Source organism: Corythoichthys intestinalis, chromosome 2 (assembly GCF_030265065.1).
Source record: "Corythoichthys intestinalis isolate RoL2023-P3 chromosome 2, ASM3026506v1, whole genome shotgun sequence".
Classification (NCBI taxonomy): domain Eukaryota; kingdom Metazoa; phylum Chordata; class Actinopteri; order Syngnathiformes; family Syngnathidae; genus Corythoichthys; species Corythoichthys intestinalis.
In genome coordinates this window covers 45,642,501-45,668,412 of record NC_080396.1, presented here as the reverse complement: position 1 = coordinate 45,668,412, position 25,912 = coordinate 45,642,501, and the positions used below count along the sequence as shown (strand labels likewise).

At 38.7% G+C, this 25,912-nt stretch overlaps 2 protein-coding genes across 7 annotated transcripts in view; both read right to left on the bottom strand.

The window, feature by feature from the left end:
- The window catches only part of LOC130907667 (cilia- and flagella-associated protein 47-like), a 62,239-nt gene extending 45,577 nt beyond the window's left edge, over positions 1-16,662 (bottom strand). For all 6 annotated transcript variants that reach the window (XR_009061509.1, XR_009061513.1, XR_009061512.1 and 3 more), the window contains exons 1-17: positions 16,136-16,662; positions 11,594-11,751; positions 11,373-11,488; positions 11,085-11,223; positions 10,772-10,856; positions 10,539-10,679; positions 10,289-10,458; positions 9,152-9,252; positions 8,653-8,882; positions 8,025-8,235; positions 7,106-7,334; positions 6,883-7,035; positions 6,625-6,784; positions 5,497-5,593; positions 5,183-5,399; positions 624-868; positions 369-499 (exon numbers count right to left, since the gene is read on the bottom strand). Coding sequence is in view for 3 of the 6 variants with exons in the window: in XM_057823016.1 (XP_057678999.1) it covers positions 369-499; positions 624-868; positions 5,183-5,399; positions 5,497-5,593; positions 6,625-6,784; positions 6,883-7,035; positions 7,106-7,334; positions 8,025-8,235; positions 8,653-8,882; positions 9,152-9,252; positions 10,289-10,458; positions 10,539-10,679; positions 10,772-10,856; positions 11,085-11,223; positions 11,373-11,488; positions 11,594-11,751; positions 16,136-16,279 (2,727 nt within the window). In the remaining 3 variants the exon portion in view is untranslated. The remainder of the gene's footprint in view (positions 1-368; positions 500-623; positions 869-5,182; positions 5,400-5,496; positions 5,594-6,624; positions 6,785-6,882; positions 7,036-7,105; positions 7,335-8,024; positions 8,236-8,652; positions 8,883-9,151; positions 9,253-10,288; positions 10,459-10,538; positions 10,680-10,771; positions 10,857-11,084; positions 11,224-11,372; positions 11,489-11,593; positions 11,752-16,135) is intronic.
- A 1,586-nt stretch (positions 16,663-18,248) lies between these two features.
- nufip1 (nuclear FMR1 interacting protein 1) overlaps positions 18,249-25,912 on the bottom strand; it is a 17,528-nt gene continuing 9,864 nt past the window's right edge. Inside the window, 9 exon segments of the mRNA XM_057823059.1 lie at positions 18,249-19,089; positions 19,564-19,808; positions 19,909-20,049; positions 20,132-20,304; positions 21,502-21,594; positions 21,671-21,747; positions 21,821-21,883; positions 21,979-22,083; positions 23,788-23,858. Coding sequence (XP_057679042.1) covers positions 18,331-19,089; positions 19,564-19,808; positions 19,909-20,049; positions 20,132-20,304; positions 21,502-21,594; positions 21,671-21,747; positions 21,821-21,883; positions 21,979-22,083; positions 23,788-23,858 — 1,727 coding nt within the window. The 3' untranslated portion in view covers positions 18,249-18,330.

Below are 25,912 nucleotides of genomic sequence, written 5' to 3'. Positions count from 1 at the left end.
GGAGCCCTGAAACTAACAAATAACTGACAAACTGCATGGAATTTGTTGAAATCATTATGATATTAATGATTAAACCCCCTCTAACTCGAAGATATCTCATCATGTCAAAAATTTTGAACTCCCCCTTTAATAAGGCCTTTTGTAAAGTGTTTTCTCCCCTCATTAGGAAACTTGCCATCTGTAATATTTGTACTTCACCAAAAAAAATTGAAGTAACGGGCGCAGTCTATCAAAATAAGCCCAACAGTGTTTGAACATCTTTCAAATGAAATATTTTGGAACCCATAAATTGGAAAGGGAAATACGTAATGAATGAAGTACATTACATACACTTTTACTATAGGCATGAGAAGTTTACATTAAGACACCTTAGCAATGCAGTGAAGACGTTTTGTATTGCCATCAATGACACAGAGATCAAAGTCTCCTTCCTGAGGGGATGAGAAAGCAGCATGCCAGACAACTTCACAATCAAGTTCGCTGTATGGCTCAACTGTACCTGAGGGATAGAAAGCTTTTGATTAGTATTGGTTTGAATAATGGATGGATTAGTCAAATTTGACCCTTCTAAAGGCCCTGGAGCCAAATGTACAGTCACTATGGCAAATGGGCCCTGCCAAAACCTGAAGCTGGTCGAATAGAGAAAAGAATGCCACACTCTGGAACAACGGGGCGCCAAGTGAATTCTGCTGGCTGATTACGGGGGTTCCGAAGGGTAACTGAGGTTCGGTATCCTGACGAGGCAAGCAGGTTTGCGTTTGGACCAAGTATCAGCAGGGAGGTGGACAATTCCAAGTAATTACGGACAACCATGGCCTTGACCAGAATCTGTCCAGGATGTTGCTGATTGATGGTATAAGATATAGGTCTAGAGATCAAAGAATATGTTTTAACAAGACTAGTGTGGTTAAAAATAAAGTACAGTTATCCCTCGCTACTTTGCGCTTCAAACTTCGCGCCCTTAGTCTATCGCGGATTTTTTTCAGTTAGAAAAAAAAAAAAAAGAAAATACAGATGAGCGTGTAGTCAGTCTCATTCTCACTCCCTCCCTCCATATTCTTTGTTTCCCCAAGCAAGCAGTGCACGTGCACTGGAGTTGCTTATAAAAGTTAACGGTGTTGACAGATAGCCTGGTACACCAGACTCACCGCTGTTCCAGCTATTGAGTCTGGCCACCATTCAGCGGATACAATTTCCAGGGCGGAGCAAGCCACAGCAAACAGACAGCGGAGTGGACCAATCAGCGACGGGCGGACGTGACGTTAGTAAAGCGACAAGGGCAGGACGAGGGACTTGCGCGTGGAAGTAAACATACGAGGAGAGCGGAGTTTATTCAACATGGCTAGCGTGAGACAGACTGTTGTCAATGACTCGTGTCGATGTGTTTTTGGTAATTCAAAACTGATTTTACCGTGGATTGGAACATTTGCTCAGCTCTCCTGTTCGCCATCTGTGTTGTTGTGGAGACTACTTCCGACGCGGAAGAGTGACGTTGCTCGTTAACAACATGTCACGCAAATAAACAAATCTGATTGGATGGTTGATTTTGTCCGTGCTCGAGAGGCCATTAATGGGCTGGGTCCCAGACAATTCTCACAGTGTTTGAAAAATACAGGGAGAACAGTCTGGCCGTGCCAGGCAATTGACAGATGATTGTTCTTCATCTTTTCAGAGTCACGCGCTTCTGAAGCACCGCACCCGTCAATCATCGTTTAACTTGTTTAACAGTTATTTTGGCAACTCATTGTGTGTATGTGAGAGGATTTGGTGCGAGGCTCTGTGTGCGCATTGCGGGGAAGAGCAGAAACTGCTTTTTCACTCTTGTCTCCGTTTTCCACCATACATTATATATATATATATATATATATATATATATATATATATTAGGGCTGTCAAAATTATCGCGTTAACGGGCGTTAATTAATTTTTTTAATTAATCACGTTAAAATATTTGACGCAATTAACGCACTAGGCCCGCTCAGACAGATTTAAATGTCAGAACAGTGAAAGGCCAACTTGTTAATTGTGTGTTATGGAGTTTTTCCGCCCTCTGCTGGCGCTAGGGTGTGACTTGCATATGTTATCTGGCGTAATGTCGCCCTCTGCTGGCGATTCAGTGCAGCTGGTTATTTGGGTTTCGGCGCGCTTTTCTGACGTGATTATATGTCGACGCGAACTCACACTAATAGACAGTGCTATTCAGACCAGCTAACGTCCGCATCCAGTATTCAGTGGCAGTTCTCATAGCCCCATCACACTGTTTGTGTCTAATACATGCATCGCTTGTGAGTTATATTCCTCCTTTGTTTATATTCATGAGCATTAGAGATAGTTATTGATGATGTGTATTTGAATTTGTTCACATATATGGTGAAATGCAGTTACATTGTTAGATGCTTGTGAGCTAATTGGCTAGTGCTACTGCTCAAATGGACACGTGTGTACATTTTATGTTATTTTGTGATTTATGCAAGTTATTGACACATTGCTTTGTTATTTTCAGTTTTACAAAAATACAAGAAACGTGCTCCTGTCAAAAAGAGGTGACTTCAGTAAAGCCCATGCAACTTTGCCACACCGTCTGATTTCTTTTTGGAACTTATGTTCGCTATCTGTCAATTTGTGTACTCACACACATTGAGGACAGAATAGGGCTACTAGTTTATTTTTGGATTGAAAATTTTACAAATTTTATTAAAACGAAAACATTAAGAGGTGTTTTAATATAACATTTCTATAACTTGTACTAATATTCATCTTTTAAGAACTACAAGTCTTTCTATCCATGGATCACTTTAACAGAATGTTAATAATGTTAATGCCATCTTGTTGATTTATTGTTATAATAAACAAATACAGTCCTTATGTACCGTATGTTGAATGTATATATCCATCTTGTCTTATCTTTCCATTCCAACAATAATTTACAGAAAAATATGGCATATTTTATAGATGGTTTGAATTGCGATTAATTGCGATTAATTACGATTAATTAATTTTTAAGCTGTAATTAACTCGATTAAAAATTTTAATCGTTTGACAGCCCTAATATATATATATATATATATATATATATATATATATATATATATATATATATATATATATATATATACTGTATAGGTATATCTTACACTCCTCTTTAAAATAAACTGCTGTATTTTAATCCAAAATAACTTGTGTTTGATAGAACAATATGTCTATATACCGCCATTGCAGATTCATGGAGCATTAAGCCCCCGAACTATTTTTCATTTGTCCGTTTTACCCTGGAAACCCCCGTTTACAGACGTCGAGCACTTTTGTTTCAACCCAGCCATAAAAACAATCTCAGCAATTATATTTATTATTCGAAATGTCTGTCATTTTTAGCTTCCAATCATTAATTGAAAAAAAAAAACAATTAAAAAAAATTATTCACTCGCATATTTTAAACTTTTAAACAAATTACGTCACAATGAAAAAAATGGTGTCTGTAAAAAGGTCACGGATATCTACCTCATAACTATCGCTTAATTGTATTTTTTTTTTGTTACTGTCACATTTTCTCCGATATGTTAGATGATAAATAATCGATCCAAACAAAGAAAAATAAAATTGAAAAAAATGTTTAAAAGTGTAAATATATGAAAAGGAAAATCTCGACCACTCCTTGATGTCTGCGATTTCTGCATCCCGACCCTTGTTCTATAGACCCTACTCACGTGACGTCACAGCCACGCCCCCGCGCCATGATGTCCGCATACTCGCCATAGAAATGCATTAGCGCTTCGTAAATTCTTCCTATTATTGCACGTTTTACTGCTCGTCAACATTAATACTCAAAATGGTGAAGTCGTGTGTGGCGGTCGGTTGCAAAAACAGAGAAGATAGACGGAGAGACTTGAATTTTTACCGTATTCCGAGAGACACGAAGAGGAGGCCGCGATTGACTGCTGCAATTCGACGAGACAACTGGGCTCCAAACGACTACCACAGATTATGTAGTAGTCATTTTATATCTGGTAAGATGCATTTAATATATATTTAGAGGGTTTCGGGCTGACAACCACAATTAAGATCATTGCTAGGCTAATCGCCGACAACATACACGTATGTATGTAGTTAGTGCTATCGCTAAACCATATAAACATTAAAAGCCCTAGCTCCATTGACAAATGACATGAAATACATTAGACTTGACAGTGGATGTTAGCAAGAACAAAAGATTTTCAATTGAAAATTTCGTAACTCACCTTCCGAGCACAAGATTCCTGCCGAATTTTCGTGTACGAGGACGTGTTTCACCTAACCAGCAACGTAGCATTTATAAGCCTCCAAGCTCTTAAAGTTTTTCAAACTTTCGTGAGAATAGGCTGATTTTGTGTGGGTATCAGATGTCAGGCGAAGCCAGCGGGTCGAAAAACATCGATTTAGGCATCAAATACGGATCTGGCGAATGGATAAACTGAAGCTTTTCCACGTAACGCCTTTTATGCAACGGATCCAATGAGTTTACAGCGTCAGATAACACCGGGGCTTCCATGAATTGCTCTATAACTTGCTCGACTAATAGAAAACAATGAGAATAGGTCTGAAAAAGAGGTACAATATGGCGGCCGGAAACAGCGACACGCCCATTTTGTGACGTAGGTGAGTAGGGTCTATTACCATGTTTCACCCATAAAATCCTCCAAAAATCCAGCTGTGGCCATTCACAGCTGTGTCTTGACACTCAGTGATACATGCTACATGAAGGTAAGTACGCGATAATATCTCGTTAAAATCATGGCGTCTTTAATTCTGCTCTCGCCTCTGGTGAGGGTTTTGCTGTTTACATTTTTTTTTAAATACCCTCCGGTTCAAAGTGTTTATTTCCCCAGAAAATACAGATTTTAAGCTTTCCAACGATGTATCACACATAAATATCGAACAATTTTGAAATTTGACCAAATTCGGGGTCTAGAGCGGAAGTTCAAGTCACCTGAGTGTTTTCCGCCAAATATAGCTTTTATAAATTATACTTTGGGGAAAAAAAGCGAAAACATGTCTTATATGTATCTCTTTCCAATGCTAAATCTGAACAAATACATTGAACACAAAAAAACGTTGCGGTTTTTCACTTATCGCGGCGGGTTCTGGTCCCCATTAACCGCTAAAAACGAGGGATCACTGTACATTCTGTGAGACTTCCTCATCCAACCTGTAGAAGTGGCCCAGCTTGTTGCTTTGAAATGTCAGGGTTACCGCGCTGTGTGAAAACGGTTGCAACACATGAGACAGAGGACATGAGCCTTCCAGCTCAGAGCAGTCCACTTCAAATTGGACCCGCACAAACACTGGCAGGGGATTGATCAGATCCACTTTCTGATCACACACCGACTGAAAACACACCTCTCCAAAATCCACAAATACTGGGCCTTGTGGAAGAAAGAGCATTGCTGTATTAATTAGGGAAATAATAATGCCATGAGCTAAAAATATTTCATTATGCATGGATATATTGGAAAAACTGACCGATGATAACTTGGTAAAGCTCCTGAGGTGTCAAAGTCCTCTCACAATCTGTTATTTCCTGGCTAGTAGCTGGAAATGTATGTGAGTCCACTGAAACCTAGATAATGAGAATGATCATAACAATTATAATAACAATAATGAAGATGATAATGATCATTTCTGCAATCAGCTCACAACCAGTCCGAGGCCAGACGTCACCTTTAACAGGCTCAAGCTTACCAAGAAGACAAATGAAGAACAGAAGTATAGCAAATGACATATAACGTTTTCTTCTATTGCACTTTTAAAATGAAAAACACAAACGAGACTGAGTTTACTGTACATACATCAGGGAGCATAGGTTATTCACAAAATCATTTATTTGGAAAATACTTTGAAACCTTCGTGGATGCACAATGGCACATACTTTACCCTAAATGTTGCCAATTGGTGTGGTTCTTATTCAATCCTTTTTGAAATCAGTCAAAAAGTGTCATACTTTTCTGATATGATGTGAATTCAGTAGCTTTGTATATCATCAGGTACCCTAAGCTCAGGCATTATTTAGTAAGAAATGGAAAATTACAAATGCGTCTCAGCTTACGATAGCGTACATTTTTTTTTAATGCTGTTCCTTTAAAAAAAAAAATTTTTTTAAATCAAATACAACTAAATAGATATCTAGAGGCTCAACATGGGGTGGCAGAGGTCACTCCTTTTTAGTAGATCAAAATGCATACCAAATTTATCATGTACGGAATTTCATAATGATTTTTTTTTTTTTTTTTTTTTTTTGTTAAACATGAAAAACGTGTTTTACTCTTTGATTTGCAAACGCTCCCTTAAATTGATTCCATGATTATTGCGTTGCAATATACAGTGGACTACTGGCCAGGGTTACAGGATACTGGTTCCTATCCAAGCTGACTTCGGGCAAATGGCAACCTACACCCTGGACCGGTTGCCAGTCAGTCGCAGAGCACAGAGACAAACAAACATTTGCACTCACATTCCTAATGTCACTGAGCGGGATATGAATCCACTGCCTTCACCAAATTCAGGTGAATGTGCAACTACACCATGACTATTGTCAGACAATGTATGTTATTTTTTGGCAAGATTAACTGTTTGAAGTAGCATGTATCTAACCTGCTTGGTGCTGGTATTCCTGTCCTTGCGCTGGCCACAGGAAACATAGTTCAGTTGGCTACCTGACCTCTGATTGACCTCCACGTCATGGTAGAGAAGTTTAGGTGGTTTGAGGCCTTGAGCGGATATAATCCCAAATTTGTCTCCTTGTTCTTCCAATCTATAAAAAAACATTACAAATATTATTTTCAATCACTCCTTCCTACGTTGTAGTCTTGACAATACAGTCAGGAATGAGGATACTAAATTTTTTTTTACTTTGTCTTGATCTTTTGAAGGCGTGATTGTCTGAGTTGCTTGAGGAAGTTGGTATAACGCTGTCTATGTAGTTGTCTTTTTTCTGTCTCCTCCCAAGTGAGACTATAATCAGGATCCAAATAGGTGTAACGTTGTACTCCAGTAAAGATGGTCCTGAGTACGTAAACACAGCAAATGTCATCTTGTTTGGAATGCGTGTAAAGTATTTCCTTTTGAACCTTACCTGAACTGTGTATGTGGTGAGGCTGGTCTGATGCTAGTGGCTCGGTCATTCGGCAAAGCCAGAAACTCCTCACCGTTTGGACTTTGATCATTTTTCCTATGGTGCATATGGAATGTTGTTTTACGAGCACTGACTATGGCAGCACGGACCATTTTATAGCAGCAGGCTATTTCCTTGGATCGAACATTAGGACGTAAACCAGTTGGATTACTGATTATTGGGGTAATACCTTTAAAACAAAAGAAGGAATGTCGTCAAATGGAAGTATGTGGTAGGTTGAAATGGAGGGGAAAAAAATCCAATTTGTGTCAACTGGAACAATGAGGGATGTGAAATTTGTATGAACAAACAAACAAAATCATTTAATTCCTAAAATACTGTATACCGAATTGCATGGAAAAAAATAGATCAAAATTACTAACATGTTCAGATCCTTGAATTGAATATAAAAATAAATGTTGTTATTTTCTATTATTATTATAATTTTTTGCTGTTGTTAACAGTTCTCAAACTTTTTTGTCCAATGGACCACAGACAGGTAAGTGTTTTTTAAGCGAGTGAAAAGGGGTCAGTGTACATAAAGGATCTGAACATAATGAAAGTACTGTAATTCACTTAATAATGGTTGGATCACTTCTATCCTTACAAGATATAGGAAGACAATATAAATTATCTATATATCTGAAGTCATCATATAATGCAAATAAGGTTGCTTAAAAGTTGGTGGGGATAATTTGAGCATGCTGAAAAGTAGTGTTATGTCCCGACCGTCCCTATGCAAACCTACGCCCTTGCCATGTGATGAGGCAGTACACATACTAACCAATAGGACAGGAAGCGGGAAGACAGGACAAATTTGGGTATGACTACTCCGGTTGCTCTAATTAACTAATTAACATAAGCATTTAGAAAGTTTTACCAGGATTTAGCTTAGGAGAAGGAGGAGTCATCTCAATTTTGCAAATTGCTGATAAGTGTAGCGAGATGGTGTAGAAGCTGCCAAGCCTTAGCTTGGCTTCGTCGTCAGTGGTGCTGTTAGCCCTCTTGGGAGCAACATATCCCAAAACATCAAGTTTCTGGCACATATGGAACTCCCCCTGCTGTCTTGCATTGAAATACAACGTGATATCCTGAAGAAGCAACACATAAGATAATTGCAAATATCATTGCAGGTCTTCAGTGTGCTGTACAGTATACCGGTGATTACCAAACTACTGTGTCATCATGTCATATTAGTCTGACGTGAATCAGATATACTAAAGGAAATTGTTAGATTTGACTAATCTGGTAAAAAAAAAAGAGCATGATTGTTTTTTGAGACATAATTGTTCATCAATTTAGTCGAGGGAAAGGTAGAATGATGAAATGATCTTCCACTATATGGTAATAGTAGATGGTAGGTTGTGCTGATTGTTATATTCTTGTTTGTTGGTGTGCTGCATCAGTAGGAGTACCTCAGGGCCTATCATTTACAAACATTATTTAAAAAATACTGTATCTCTGAAGGTTGAGAAAAAAATGACGTATGCAGTGACTGCTGGTCTTACCTGACACCGTCCAGGGGCAATGGTGCCAGAGGAGGGCTGAGCGCCAAAGTGTGCCAATTTACGGAAGCGGAAGTGGATAGGAAGATGCGGGCAGAAATTCTGCAGCACGCAAAGGTGTTCACCTCGCTGGCCCCCCTCACAGGTGGAAAAGTCAAATCTATTTGAGGGACGAGGAAGCAGAACTACAGGCAACCCTGTGCCTGTCACCGCCAACTCTACAGTACTGTTACCTGGCAAGCGAAAGTACTTAATAAGGTTTTCACTCATCTAAACATGTTTTTAACCTACAATACTGTACCACAAAGAATTGAGATTAAAAATTGTGAAACGTACCAAACTAGATCAGATTAGACTTTTTTTTTTCTAAATGAGGATATTAATTTCTACACATTAACAAGCAAAACTTGGATGTGTCAAGCAACATTCTCAATTTTACGTATGCACTAACATGCAGATGCAATTCATTTTAGACAACAAAGGTGTGTAGTTTTGTGAGTACCATTTCGGTGCATGAAACCATGCTTGCTTCTAACTGAGTCCAGGTGCAGAAAAAGACAGTAGTCCTGCCGACTGGGCTGGCATTGAGACTTGACATCTAATCTAAAGAGGGAATGTAGCAATTTCTGTGAATACCAATCCAGAGGTGGCTTAATACAAAGTTTGATTTTTTTTCTTAACCTTGTGCACAACTCATGTCACAAATATGAGTTACCCGATAATAACTTTTTACCGAAACCGATATATGCGGTTGTGGACTTAACATATTATTGATAATGTATCGTGATGCCCAAATAGATTTAATAATGATAAAGTAACAACTAAAAAAATAATGTTCTATATAAATAAAATAAATTGAAATGAGCCAACATGTCCATAATAATACAATGGAATAACACAAAGAAATCATGCTTACACTAGTTACCCCAAAGAGCCATTAAGAGACGACCAAAGCATTGCAATGACAATTCCCAAAATGCCTTTTGCTGGGCTTCTTGCGCATATTTTAAATTGTAATTATGTGTTTTCTTACTTTTCTTAGTGACTATTTATTTCTGGTGACTCAGTAGTTATATGTGATGAGTTTATAATTCATTATTTTTTTCATTTATTGTTTATTTTATTTATGCACCATGAGTGATTAGAGTCTAGCTTAACTGAGCTCACTGCCCACCATATAACACCCCTACTGTACCTGTATCTCCAATTTTTGGCTTGTAAATCATAGCAAAAAATAATTAGAACGATAAAATTTGTTGTATAGGTCATTGTGATTTAACAATGAATTCTCACTTACTCATTGTGTAAATCAGATGCTGTTCTCAGCAGCGTGAGCGTCAAAGCGTGAGTGGATTTGAGTGGACTCAATTAAGCATTTAATAAAGACAAGGATTTTTCTATGTTATTTTTGTTTAAAAATAATTTACATTTGAAGGTGGCACAGAGGAACGGTAACATAATTGGAACTTTTGTTAAAAAAACAAAACAAAAACACTTTTTTTGGTATTGGATGGTATCGGCTATCGATCGGGTATCGACTTGGTATCGGCAGATTCTCAAAATCAGGTGGCTCGGACTCTGGTGCAAAAATATGCTATCAGGACATCCCTATTTCATACTCATACAAACATAAATTTACCTATGGAAAATAGGGCTGAAGCGTACTGTCACAGTAGTTTTCTTATACGCTCCCAGTCTACCTTGGTTCGGAATACACTCCACAACCGGACATGGGCAGCGGGGCGCTGGGTTGCCTCGTTGCATTTTGGCCACCAAAGCAAAATCTGTGCTCTTGTCAAGGTTTGCTCCCTACACACCATCAATATAATCATAGTAATTTCAACATTTACTCCTCTCATGCACTGCCTTTTACTGAGGACATTACTTACACTTTCAGTCCCAGCAGCCGAATCATGAGGTAAGCAGACCCAGTCACATGCTTGGGGCCCGTTGTTTGTAAAGACCACGCGCTCCACACGGGACGTCCCATAGTAGACAGGTCCGAAGCAAAGACAGGACAAATGATTACCCTTCAGAGAGGAATAACAAGGTTGTTTACATGCTTATCATACATAGACATTGAATTGTATAGAACAGTGGTGGCAATAATCAGCTGCAGTACCTGTGTATCCAAGATTTCAAGATGTTGCTCAACCACATCAGCTCTGATATTGAGAACCACAATGGAGCCATTCTGAAGCCTGATTCTGGTAAGGTAGATTCCATGCAAAAAGTGAGCTTTGTGTAGTGACATTGTTTCACTCCAACAAGAAGGTTATGCTTTTTCTTCATTGCTATTTAGTTATCAAATGTTAAAACAAACAAAACAAAAAAGCAATTAGGCCCTACATATTACGGGCAAATTCAAGAAAGAAAGAAGCTGGCTAATCACAGGCATGTGGGTTTGACTTAGAATGTTATGTAAACAGACTTACAGGGCCTTTTCATCAACTTTTCTGGGTTTGTCGGCATGTAGTTCGACCTTTAGCCGCCTGGTAGCGCCAGCCGCTACGACGCCACTGCAAGGTGAAAGTCGGATCAAAGAGTCTCCACAGTGCAGCACCTTGAACACACCTGCAAAAAGGCCCGCCCACGCAGAACTAAATTTTTTAAAAATTACTGGACATTTACTTAAACCTAAGCAGCCCCTGAAGAAACAAAGAAAAGGCCACAGGAGCTTTGTAATAACCATTTCAAGTGATATGGCAGACATGCTGAATCACCTGATGCTGTTCCCCGATTGGTGATGGGAATAAATCTGGTAATGATTTGTCCACTGGCAGGAAGAAAGCCAAAGTCTAGTTTCGAGTCCATGGATAGGGAGCAAACCCGAGGAGAACTACATAAACATTCAGACGATGATTTGTCAACAAATGCAACATCTTTACCCACCTTCGACAATGACAAAAAAATAAATGTGCCCTTGTAAATAATTTGTTCTTACATCTGTAGTGGAACTTCAAGTTTCTCTGCAGCATCTACATGAACATAAATGTAGTCTGTGACTTTCTCCTCTTTCTCGGGGATAAACTCCAGTAAGCCACTCACGGACAAACCAGGAGCTACATTTTTAGCAAATCTGGGTGCTGAGAACTTAAAAGCCTGCAAAAAAACATTAATCCAACCACAGTCTCCAAAAAACGACATAGATTTCTGCATAGATTTGTCATAAAATAGGACCTGATCTTATATAAGCATACATTTAAATTAGCATGAAACTGAAGTGTCCCATTAGAGGACTCAACCAACTGTAACTCATTAGCCGCAAGTGACTGTGATAGACGTCCAATTACTTTGAACTGGGAGGGCTAATAGTAAACGATCAGTGCCGATATTGGCGAGAAACGTCCAAACATAGGTGGAGTTTGACTTTTGTGGCGGGGTGGGGCAAATATGTTGAAGACCCTGAAACCCAGTGTCAGCAAAAAAAATTATTAGATATATGCTTGGTTGCTAGCTTAGCCCATGCTCGTAAATACAAGTCATCCCAGCTATGCGTTTTTCTGTGGAGAAGTAGACGTCGATTTTTGCGTTCCGCGAAGATATCCAATTTAACGCCAAGTTTTTCCAGTTACTCACACCCTTTCGAAATGAATCATTACCGTGGTGAGTTTGAAAATATCTGCAGGCAAAACGGGAGACGGCATCCTTTTTGACTGAATATTCCAGCCAGGAATATTTATAATAATACATTAAAAATTACCGTTTTTTGTTGTTGTTGTTTCCCATCATTTTTAGAAGAATTCTAAATCAGGCTGCTTTGGACAGGTATTCTTTTGGCTAAAATCATCATCCACTGAATATGGTACGTCCGGTTGTGGCTCTGTTGTGCAATTAGCGTCTTTAGTGGGACAAATTGAAACTCCGCTCACTATTTAAGTGGTACTCTCCGGCGTTTCATGGTCCACAGCTTCCATCCTTGGCTCTCGCTCAGTAGTTGTTGCTTTTGAAAGCTTATGTTTGGAAAAAATTATGTATATCCATCTTGTTTCTTCTGTCCTGAGGTTTTTTTTTTTTTTTTTTTTTTTTTTGGCTAAGCAAAGCAAATGTCTCTAAGGTGCTAGTCACACGATCTGTTAAAAAAAAAAAAAAAAAAAAAATTCACCTTTGAAAAAAAATTTTTTTTGTTCATTTTTGTTGTTTTATTGCTTTACAACTTTTATAGACAACATTTTACCGGCAAAGTCTTAATTTTGAATCCATGTATTGGAACGTCAATCGTATGCAATGACATTTCCGGCCACCAGTAGAGGGGGGCTATGTCCCCCAGCCCACTCTTAAATCTCTGCGAATGCGTCCTATCCAAGGGCGTAGGTTTGCATAGGGACGGTAGGGACATAACACTACCAACTTTTCAGAATGCTCAAATTGCCCCCACCAACTTTTAAGAACCTTATTTGCATTATATAATGACTTCAGTTATATGGATAATTTAGATTGCCTTTCCATATATTGTAAGGATAGAATTCAGTTGACCCCACAATTATTAAGTGAAGTATTTTCATTATGTTCAGGCTTACATCGCCTCCTCCGCCCTCTTCGGAGAGGGAGTTTTTTTCGGCCAGCAGCAGCAGATATTTTTATTTTAGAATTTTCCCACTGAAAGTCCGACCTGCATCAGTTAGAATAACAAACTGTGTGAATTTGCTAACCTGCAAAACTCGAGTAGGAAGCTGCTTAGGGAGAAGTGTGTTGTTTTCTACTGTTAACGTTAATTAAACAGAAAAATAGTAAACTGAGGTCCCCCCCCCCTTCTCCGCAATTTTCATTTTTATTTATATGGTCATTAGCCTATCAATTAATTAGGTTGATATCTGTGAGAAATGTAGCCCTGACCCCCATTCACCCAATCAGTTTGGTGTTATTAATGTCCCATCCCCAACAAAAAGTGTACATGCAGGTTATGCTATTATATCATCACTACCAGTGTTGAGACTAAACATACGTCCTTAGTCCTATCCATATAAATTCTCCCAGACCTTCCTAGTCAAACTCCAAATGTTGAATATTTTTCCAACCTGCACCGTGACGTTTACATTTTGTATTTAATGATAACGTATAATCAGTGTTGTTAATCTTACTGAAAAAAAGTAATTAATTATAGTTACAAATTACTTCTCCCAAAAAGTAATTGCGTTAGTAACTCAATTACCTGAATGTAAGAGTAATTAGTTACTTGGCAAAGTAATTGGTGATAATTACTTTTTTTTTTCCCCTCAAAAAAAAAAAAAAAAAAAAACATTGGCCACACTATGTGAAGTTTTTTGTGAAGGTTTTTGGTACAATTGGCCCGAGCCCAATTCTTTACCCTAATTTACCCTTTACCCTGAATCAACTGTTAAAAGTTGTTAAAATTGCTCCCATTATTGCATTAGTTCCCTTCTCTCTACTTTCGACATATGAAAATTTTAAAACTGTTTCATTATTTAAAGATAGATTCAAGTCAAGATTCTGCCTATTTAGAAGCAGTGTTGTTAATCTTACTGAAAAAAAGTAATTAATTATAGTTACAAATTACTTCTCCCAAAAAGTAATTGAGTTAGTAACTCAATTACCTGAATGTAAGAGTAATTAGTTACTTGGCAAAGTAATTGGTGATAATTACTTTTTTTTTTTTCCCCTCAAAAAAAAAAAAAACATTGGCCACACTATGTGAAGTTTTTTGTGAAGGTTTTTGGTACAATTGGCCCGAGCCCAATTCTTTACCCTAATTTACCCTTTACCCTGAATCAACTGTTAAAAGTTGTTAAAATTGCTCCCATTATTGCATTTGTTCCCTTCTCTCTACTTTCGACATATGAAAGTTTTAAAACTGTTTCATCATTTAAAGATAGATTCAAGTCAAGATTTTGCCGATTTAGAAGTATTTTAGATAAAAAGTTACTTAGGTTCGCTAGGAAGGTTCTCTACAACAGAGCCGTCCTAAAAAGTCTACTGCTTTAAGATGGCGGCTGTCTACTAACGCATTTAGTGCCATGCAGTGTTGTTAATTTTACTTTAAAAAAGTAATTAATTACAGTTACAAATTACTTCTCCCAAAAAGTAATTGCGTTAGTAACTCAGTTACCTGAATGTAAGAGTAATTAGTTACTTGGCAAAGTAACTAGTGATATTTTTTTTTCTCAAAAAAAAAAAACAACAACAAAAAAAACAGGGACACAATGTGAAGCTTAAAGGGTTTGGGGGACAATTGGCCCAAGCCCAATTCTTTACCCTCCACTTAACTAGACACAAGGGTATTGCGATAACTAGCTAGTAACCTTTGCTATGTGTGGAAGTCATTTAAAGTTGTGAATCAATCGTTAAAGTTGTTAAAATTTCTCCCGTTATTGCATTAGTTCCCTTCTGTCTACTTTAAACATGTGTAAGTTTTAAAACTGTTTCATCATTTAAAGATAGATTTAAGTTAAGATTTTGCCGACTTAGGAGCATTTTAGATTAATAAAAATTACTTAGGTTCGCTAGGAAGGATCTCTACATCCGGGCCTTCCTGAGAGGTCTACTGCTTTAAGATGGCGGCTGTTTACAAACGCATGTAGTCCTTAAAACATGTTGGCAATGCAGCAGTGTCTGACATCTGCATCTAGTTCTATAATATGATATCTACCGTGTCATTTGGGCGTAGTTTGTCGGCTATGGCTGCAGTCAGGTATTATTGGAACCATCTAGCATCGCGGTTGCAACGGCGTCTTCCCCACTCCTGCTCTGCTCTCGTCCCCGTGAGTCCGTTTCTCTCAGACTTTTTTTTATTCAACCAACTTAGTAACGCATAGTAACGCACGCCTTTCCCGCCTCAGTAACGGTAACGGCGTTGCCAAGATGAGAAAAGTAATTAATTAGATTACTCATTACTGAAAAAAATAACGCCGTTAGTAACGCCGTTATATTGTAACGCCGTTATTAACAACACTGTTTAGAAGTATTGTAGATAAAAAGTTAACTTAGGTTCGCTAGGAAGGTTCTCTACAAGAGAGCCGTCCTAAAAAGTCTACTGCTTTAAGATGGCGGCTGTCTACTAACTCATTTAGTGCCATGTCTGTCATTTTGCATCTAGTTATATCTATGTACAGTGCATGTGATATCTACCATGTCTACCATATCTACCATAACACGCGGGCGTAGTTTGTACTAGCTATCGGCTACAACATGTATTATTGGAGCTACCTAGCATCGCGTTTGCTCGGCGTCACAACTTTCTTGTCTCCTCCCTACTCCTGCTCTGCTCTGTCGTCTCGGTGAGTCCGTTTCCCTCAGACTTTTCGACCAATATAGTAACGCATAGTAACGCATGCCTTTCCGTCCTCAGTAACGGTAACGGCGTCGCCAAGATGAGAAAAGTAATTAATTAGATTACCCACTACTGAAAAAAATAACGCCGTTATTAACAACACTGCGTATAATACACGTGCATGCCACAATACTGTAGTGCTTTAGCTGCTTCAAATGAGACAATGTGGTCTGCCAAAATTTCAAAACATACTTTTACCTTTAACTTTGGGCTTTCAAAAAAAATTTCCCTGGTGATTCTGCCAACATTAATGGCTGTGACGACAGTCGAGTAGACCTTGCCAAGTTGCACATCTTTGAATTCGACGAATGGTGGGTCGACTTCAATGCAACTCTTGGCCATTTTGAAGTCTGTTGGCACTAAAATCGAACTAAACTGTACGATAAGTATTCCAAGTTTCTCATCAATGTGTTTTTAAAGATATCAAGTTGGTATTTGAGTTTCCTTCCGCTCACCGTCCGACCTATCCGTTGCTATGGTAACATTACGTAAATGATCAATTGGTATACGCGTTGACGGGCAGCAGAAATTGTTGTTACGCAGCGGTACGTCCAACGCGTGACGTTTAAAGGGGAGGTAAATATTCTCCAAGTTGTCTCAATTGGAGAACGGGAGTAAAATATCTTGTCCCGGAAAGTAAATAAGCATGTCTCACATTTTACCAGTGGCATCCCGACGCACATCGTCGGAGGGCAGTAGCTACGCTTGTTGCCGTAGCAACAACTGTAGTCCCAAACCAGGGCAACTAACCTCTGACAGCTATTGGCTTCACAACAGTGAAATATTGTAAAACTGAAGTCAACCAGTCGTGTGACATAAAGATTAACCACAGTTGTTGGGTAGGAATTGGGGAAAAATATGAGTGACCAGAAGCTGTGTACAATACAGGGTGATTAAAAAAGAATGTGCCAAAACCATTGCGGTACATTTAAAAAATAAAAAAAAGAAACTATTAATAACTAGCTGGATCCAAGTATTGTATATCACTTCAAGTTTATTTCATGCTTTAGAAGTGCTAAATGTGACCACCACCAGTAGCACGGACAACATCAAGCCGATATGACTTTTTAAAAAATTACTTAAAAAGAAGTTGAAAACTTACTTTTAATTCTTATTCAAAAATTAAAATTAATTTGATTAATAATTAATTTCCAATTCAGTGTATTTCAATGATTTTAAAATGAATACATGCATTATGATTTTGGCACATTCTTTTTTAATCACCCTGTATATTAAAGTAGGGGTGTCCCGGTCCCATACTTTTGCGCCAGAGTCCCAAATCACGTGATCTGCAGATACTGACTGCCGATCTGATACCGACAATTAAAAAAAAAAAAAAATTTGAACAAAAGTTCGAAACCTGTTACTGTACTGTACTGTTTTTACAGCACATCCTCTTCCACTTTTTCTGGTAGTGTTCATTCATTTTCCAAGCCGCTTATCCTCGGGGGTGCTGGAGCCAATCCCAGCTAACTATAAACAGTAGGCAGGGTACACACTGAATCGGTTGCCAGCCAATTGCAGGGCACAAGGAGGCGGACAACCATTCACGCACACACTTATATCGAGGAACAAATTCCAGTGTTCGATCAGCCTACCATGCATGTTTTTGGGATGTGGGGGGAAACCGGAGTACCCGGAGAAAACCCACACAGGGTTTTCACATAAAGAAATCTTCACACAGGAAGGCCGGAGCCTGGGATTGAAACCTTGATCTTGCAACTGTGAGGTAGACGTGCCAACCACTCTGTCACTGTGAGTGTTGCGAAGTATAAATCGTATATATTTTTTGTTTCTTTTGGAAATGCCATTGTATTTCTGTATTATTTTGTTACTTTTTAGCCCTTGAATTTAAAAAAAAAAATTAAAAACCCGATCCTTTTCACCCGATTCCGATCCTCCGAAAAATGGCCCGATTTTCGATCACGTGATCGCATCGGGCATCTCCCTATAATAAAGTCAATCAATAATTAAAACTTTTTGTGTGAACTTTTGTTTTCCCTGGTCAAATAAATAACAACCCACCACCACAGGAGTTGAATCATCAGCTATTTGTACTTTTACCTAGCGGATTTGTACTTCTTTATACAATTAATGCAGTTTGAGCACTTTTGCCACCTCTTATATAAATTTTCTTGATGTGAACTCATACAATTTAGGAATAAGTAGGGGGGGGACAAATATTTGCTTTCTGGACCTGGTTTCATGTTTCCAGTGGTGAAAACACAACACACAAGAGCAGATTCTGCAACTTCGAACCATATCTTATGAAAATAAATGAATGCAATTGAAAATGATTTTAAATTTATTGGAGAAAAAAATGTCAACATCGCAAAAGAGAAATTTTCATCATTACCATAAAATAAAATACACTTTCAGAATGGCACTAGAAATCAAATTGCCGTTTCCCATATTTCGTCATCAAAAAAATGATTGGTTGATCTACTTTCACAAATTGCCTTAGAACCATGGCTGTGTTGGTAACTGGTTACTATTTCTTCCTCCTTCTCTGCAACCTGCTTTGCACTTACTATAGAGCCCACATGGGGATTCTTGCACTTTTGTGTGCCTAGACAGACACTTGGCAGCGAAGTTTCGACACCTTGGAAACCAACTTGGTCGCCTGGTGATCCATAGCCAGTGCTTGCACTTGGCGAACCCGCTTCGTCACATGCTGGGTGAGTTTGAATGTTTCGGGAAACAAATACAGCTTTTTCATCTAGCTTCCCAGTGCCTACCTGGTCAGCTGGCATCCTAGAGACAGTTTGGACAACTGGTAGCACAGAGCAAGCTTGATAACCATGCGTTCTCTCTGGACAATTCTTTGTCAAGCAGTCCTCAAAAGTCATCTTTGACGGCACGCTAGCTGGACCAATCTCCACGTTTTCCTCCTTGTAAACTGTGGAACTATTGGTTGCTTTGTTCGATGCAGTCTCACCCTCGATAGAACACTTTCTGACATCAACCAGAGAATCTGACAAAGTCCTCTTCCCCTTCCTAACTTCCAGTTCAGAACTTCCAGCAGCTTGCTTCAAGTCAATTCTCAGCTAAAGTTGAGGCTTGAGCTCTAGGCCAAAGAAGTTGTTGCGTACCACGTATCGAACACACTGCAGAAGTACATTTCTCTCATGCCGGATATCTGGGGCAAGTAGCTAAACAAAACAAAACAAAAACAGAGGTTTAGCATTCTGTATAAACTGGCAAATAATAACAAGACATTTAAATCATCCTGTCTGTATGGCATTCCCTGGATAGCCTGACTTCCTCTAATACTCCAAAATAATGCATATAATTTCAGCTCAAATAAAATTCTTGTTGTCACTGTAAATAGATGTATGAAAATTAGTTGCAAAGAAATAATCGCAAAGGTACTTATCAAATGTAATGTACTAGATCATAAATTTGTTTCAACCGCCGCAACTCGGATAATTTTAAACGGTTAAATCAGTCATTGTTTTGCCAAACAAAGCTTCACTTTGAGAATCATTGGCCTGCACTAAATGTACCTGGACACTGACAGGCAACCACTACGGTAGTTGTGCACCAGTTCTATTTTAAAGTCAAAATGGAAATTTGTGTCTGGATACATATCATACAATATTATATGATCTTCTACAACTCCTCACCATCTCGAGGAGAGTGGGCCGCCTTGTCTGCAGAATATCATGGTGTCTACCCCGACCTCGCCTTGCTCTTTTTCTCCCTCCTCCTATTTGGTTGTTTGATGTGTTTGTGCCTGAACAAGGACCTGGCAATTTGGAAGCTTGAGTGTCCTGCATTGAAGCTTTGGCATTCCTGAAGGGTTCATTTCTCTGCTCAAGTAAATCCTTATTTTCTTGGAGAAGTTCTTTGGCCCTTTGGATAGGAGAGTCTAAAAACAAAGCAAACTTTTAAAAATCATCTCAATGAATACTAAAATATTAATAAATAATAATATTGCTAATTTCCCATGAACAAAGGGTAAAGCGTACCCTGTACACCTTCATCACTTTCACTCTCGCTGATGGAGCCATAGTTGGCTACAAGAGACCCCAGAGCAGTGCTCATCTGTTTGGGGGCCACAACAAGGCCAGAGGTCCTGCATTCAGAGTCCGCATCATCTTTGTCAGACTCTGACGAGAAGGCATTAGGGGACAAAATTATGATGTGCAGGATTAGTTTGAAAAATTGTGAGAGATTCCTGAACTCACTCACCAATATCACTTTTGATCAGCACTCCCAGTGGATCTCCATTCTGGCTGGGCTGGGTCAGGGGTGATGGTCTCTCTTTTGCAACGCAATCGTCTGATTGAAGCACACTACGTGGCTGTTGTCCTCGAAACCTCCAGTTACCTCTCCCACGCCATCGGCCACGTCCTCTCATTCGTCTTTACATGAAGGGATAAAAGATGGTCAAATCCTGAAAACCGTTTCACTGAGGGAAGAATTTCAAGACACCCCTTTGACATTGAAACACACCAGTTTTCATTCAAAACTAGGCCAAGGCCAAACAGTTATTCATGGAAACCTAACTCCTGTCATATGTTGCAAAATTGTTTGCTTCACAATCTCAAATAGGAGTGGGAACGGAACCTCTTGGTACCTCACGATAAGATATGGTTTACGATACAAAGCTCACGATAACGATGATCTGATGATACGGCGATACAACGATTATCGATACATTGGTCAGGAAATCATTCTAAAATATATTATATTATATAATTATATATAATATAATATATATAATATATTATAAATAATATTCTAAAAACAACTAATAAAACAGGAAAACAAGCTTCTGCTGTGAATTGGAATGAGTTTATCACTAGTAGATGTCCAGTCCATTTGAATTGGGAGGGTGCCGCCATCCCTCCCACTTCAAACGGATTGAAAGTCTATGGCCATCAGTAGCAGCCAATGCCAGGCAATGTGGTAATTCTGGGCCATTTAAGGTCATTTACCTGTTGATTTTCAGTTACTTCCTGTTGATTTTGGGGTATTTTATGGGTCACTTACTGTTCATTTTGTGCCTATTCATTTGGGGAGTCCAAGGTCACTTCCTGTTCATTTTGTGTTACTTCCTGTTCTGTAACACAAAATGAACAGGAAGTGACCTGGGACTCACCCAAATGAATAGGCAGTGACTCAGACTCAACAGGAAATGACCTGGAAAGGGCCTAAAATGAACAGCAAGTGACCTACAAGTGTCCTGAAAATCTGACAGAATGACTATGAATGTTCTGGTTTCGAATGAACGAACGCTTCCAGTCAAAATGGATTGGGTGTCAAGCTCAGTCAAGGCAGCATAGAATTAACTGAGAACTTATGGTGGAAGAATTTGTTGTTGTTGTTGTTTTTTAGACATTGACACCTTTTTAAAATGATATCTCCATTCTTGCAGGAGCATATCTATAACCTTTTGGGATACAAAGTATAACGATATATCACCATTCTGATATTTTGTCACAACACTAATCTCAAATGCGAATCCCAAATTAAATAAGCTTTTCTTGGCCCATGGCCTGCGCCTCCACAAGGTTTCAGTCACAGAAAGTGATGAAGATGTTTTTTGAGTCAACTACCCAAACTGAGCTGTCTCCAGAACTGCTCCAGTCTTCTCGCGTTCCTCCATCAGTTTTCTTTTTTCCTCAACATTTTGTACAGTTGGATAGTTCCTGAAAAGGAGAATAAAAGCTCACATCACGGACTACTAACTCAAAATCTGTCAAGATCCATCTGGGATTTACTGACTTGCGCCTCTCCTCTCTCCATTTTGCAATCTCTTCAGCTGTGTCCAGCTTAATTTTCTTCATTCCAGGTGCATGGGTCTGCAATTCGGTATGCTCCATTATTAGTAAAGGGCACAACATGACAAGATAAATAGTTCTGGTGTCTACTTACATTTTTCCAGTGGATGCTGACAATTTTTTCATGTGCCATGAAGTTGCAGTATGGGACAGAACACTGTACAGTATCAGGTAAGGAGAATCAGTATTAAGAGCCAGTAGCGATGCTGTTGTGAGGCAGTAAAGAGTCAATGGAACTGTAAATTATATTACCTTGACATGCTGAGCAACATGCTCCTCATACTTTTCTCGGTTTTTAAATCCTCGGTCACAAGTGTCACAAAAATACACAAAATCAGGTTCTTTCTTGTTTTGACGCTGAAAGAAAAAGACACATTTTTGTTAAGTTTAATTTGTTAGTGGCTTATAATTATTGTTCATGTTCAATGTTAACGTTTGCCTTTGGAGCGCATATTTATGACGTAAGGGAATGCGCCCATTATTGATTTGGCGGTTGTTGCTGGGCAAGTGCTGATGGCTGTTGAGAGCAACTAATAAAGGAATAAAAGTGCAACGTGGTTATCGGAAATTAACAACATTAATTATTGGAAAATAACATTTTTCATATTACACTCATAGACTGTATTTTGGCAGATTAAAATTGATTTTCCATGGACACAACACGCGTCTGTCCAGAATAGAGGTGCAACAATTAATCGATTAGCAAATTAACTGGCAACTATTTTGATGACCAATTAATCGTTTAGTACCTTCTTCACCTTAAACTTGTCTAAATACAGTGATACCTCAGCTCACGAACGCTTAAGCTCACGAACTTTTCGCCTCAAGAACATTAAATTCGCGAGCATATAGTCTCTGCTGACGAACTAGTTTTCGGCGGACGAACCAATTCACGCGGTCGAAAAGCGCCACGAGAAGCTGACGCACGCTCACGGCGTCCCAGTTCGTCCCCTCACTTTCGTTGAGTGCGGACGTGGTTTGTGTTTGATAGACATTTTGGACCATATTGAGTGTACTTTTGCTATTATGGGACCGAAAAAGAGTTACCTACAGTCCTTATGGAAGGTGACTCGTGTTACCAATTTGCCCTCGACTGGTAATTGGCGGTGCTTTCAGCTTCCCACCGTAGTGAGAAGTGGACCGGCGAGTCACGTTGGCTCGTTGTCGTCGGTTGTCTTCGGTTCGCCCGATTTCCTCTCCAGAAAGGTGGCGGCGTGCATACAAACACCCAGAGGCGTCGGATGGCTTTTTGTGGGCACTTTTATTAACAACCAAAAGCATGTGGGGGGCACAGCAGTGGAGTCTACGCTAACTGCGCACTTTGCCGGTAACACTCTCCTTCCAAACAGTAACTCCCTCCCTCCTCCTCCCACTCCATTCCATCAAGCCATCAACTACCATCACAAAGGTAAATAAAACGACTTTATTATACAGTACAGTTTATTTCTTTAATTATAATACAATAGCACATTTATTATACATAAAATAAGGTATATTTTTGTGTAGTTTTAAGGCTTATTTAGTAGAAAATTATGTTTTATGGGGACCTGGGAACGGATTATTCTCATTTTAATGGTTTCTTATGGGAAATAAATGTTCGGAAGACGAACTTTTCGCCTTACACACACTTTCTGGGAACCAATTATGTTCGTGAGCTGAGGTATCACTGTACTTGAAATTATAACACATATAACTTCTCAGTTGGAAATATTACCAGATTTCTTCATTATATTTTTGTTAAGTCAAAGTACGACATTAACAAAAATATGCTTTTACTTTGGAAAACAACAATTCACATTTTTGCCAATTATCGGACATCCTTAACTATTCCCAACCACAGTGCTGTAGACACTGAACAATACTCAAGGGTGCCATGGAAAATTTACAGTTTGGAAGTATTGTGTGTAATAACTGTATATGCATATGTTTTTATTTTACATTTGAAAATTTAAGGGCTTCTTGAAAAATGTTCTCTTCTTCAAGGGATTTCGGGCCCAAAAATGTCATGTGAAACTGGGGCAAAAAAAAAGTATTTTTTATAGACAATTTTATCACACTTACCCTTTTCCCATGATTGCCTGCTGGTCCCGAATTGCTCCACCATTGTTGTCTGGGGTGATACCATTCACGACCTAAACCAGTTTAGAGTGTAGGTCAATGTCACTACCAAGTGAGTTTAGTGTCCACAACAATCACTTATGCTAGGTTCACATGCAGAGCGTGATGCCCAATTAAGAATTTTTTTTTAGAGATGTCCCAAACGCATATTTTTTCACCCGAGTCAGAGTCACCTGATTTTGAGAATCTGCCGATACAGAGTCCTGATCAGATGCCGAAAAAACAACTTTTTTTGGGGGGGAACAAAAGTTCCAAACATGTTACTGTCCGACCGTGCCCCCTTCATAATGTAAATTATTTTTATGCAAGAATAACGTAAAAAAAAAATCCTTTATAAAATGCTTCATTGAGTGAGTCAACTCAAATCCAGTCACACTTTGACGCTTACGCTGCTGAGAACAGCCTCTCACTGACACAATGAGTTGCCACAGCACACTTATGACTAGCCTGCAAGCATAGACATCATCATTATTGACCGGTCAGCTCGGCCATGCACTGCGCAACTCCTTCAAGCAGGGGGCCGCCCACATCAAGAGGAGCTATTCACAATCACACGCACGCAGCAAACTGACGATGGATTTCGGTTCAAAAAGTACAAAAGCTGTACCACATACAAACAGGAAGGATTGTTTCAAGAGTCATTTGTTCGATGATTCAAGGTAATTATTATATTTTTCGTACAATGCATGCATTTTGAAAGGTTGTGAAAAAAATAAGGAAATTAGTAGGGCTGTCAAAATTATCGCGTTAATGGGCGGTAATTAATTTTTCTAATTAATCACGTTAAAATATTTGACGTATCTAACGCTTATGCCCCGCTCAAACAGATTAAAATGACAGCACAGTGTAATGTCCACTTGTTACTTGTGTTTTTTGGTGTTTTGTCGCCCTCTGCTGGCGCTTGGGTGCGACTGATTTTATAGGTTTCAGCACCATGAGTGAGCATGGTGTAATTATTGACATCAACAATGGCGAGCTACTAGTTTATTTATTGATTGAAAATTTTACAAATTTTATTAAAACGAAAACATTAAGAGGGGTTTTAATATAAAAGTTCTTAACTTGTACTAACATTCATCTTTTAAGAACTACAAGTCTTTCTATCCATGGATCGCTTTAACAGAATGTTAATAATGTTAATGCCATCTTGTTGATTTATTGTTATAATAAACAAGTACAGTACTTATGTACCGTATGTTGAATGTATATATCCGTCTTGTGTCTTATCTTTCCATTCCAACAATAATTTACAGAAAAATATGGCATATTTTATAGATGGTTTGAATTGCGATTAATTACGATTAATTAATTTTTAAGCTGTAATTAACTCGATTAAAAATTTTAATCGTTTGACAGCCCTAGAAATTAGCCGCTAAGGCATTGGCAACCTAGTTCGCATATATTTACGTAATATAAATGCTACCTGCACGGTTTCTTTTGCTTTTAACCAAGAATCGAGACTGTTTTACATCCATATCTATTAAGAATTCAGGGATTTAAGAATTTATTCACAAGAATTTCAACGTAAAAAGCTCTTTGTTGTGGTAAGGCGGCGCCACAGAGAACTCAAAGAAGAGCCGCACATTCGACATACTAGTACCGTAATTTCCCTAGTATAAGGCGCACCCGTGTATAATGCGCACCCCAAATTTACTTGTAAAATCTAGGGAAAATTATTGTACCCGTTTATAATGCGCACCCTAATTTTAGCACCAATAAATAGAAGAATACAAGAAAACAGAGCTCGTGTACAGATACAGAAATGTCATTTTACTGACTGGTGGAACACAGAACAAGCATAGCATATTGGTAGTTCAAAACATTACCATAAACTGACAATATTTACGGTAATAATATGATTTGACAACTTCTCCAACTTACCAGAATCTAGCAGAAAAAAAAAACAGATGTGTCTTTTCTTTTAAAGGCTGCTGTATAACTTGCTAGTTTCATCATGATGAATAAATGTTTCTTCCATGGATTGATATGGTAAAATGAAAGTGAGAACGTAAGTCGGAAATCAGAGAGCTCATCGCTGTCAACACGACAGTAACAATAGGAACTATTG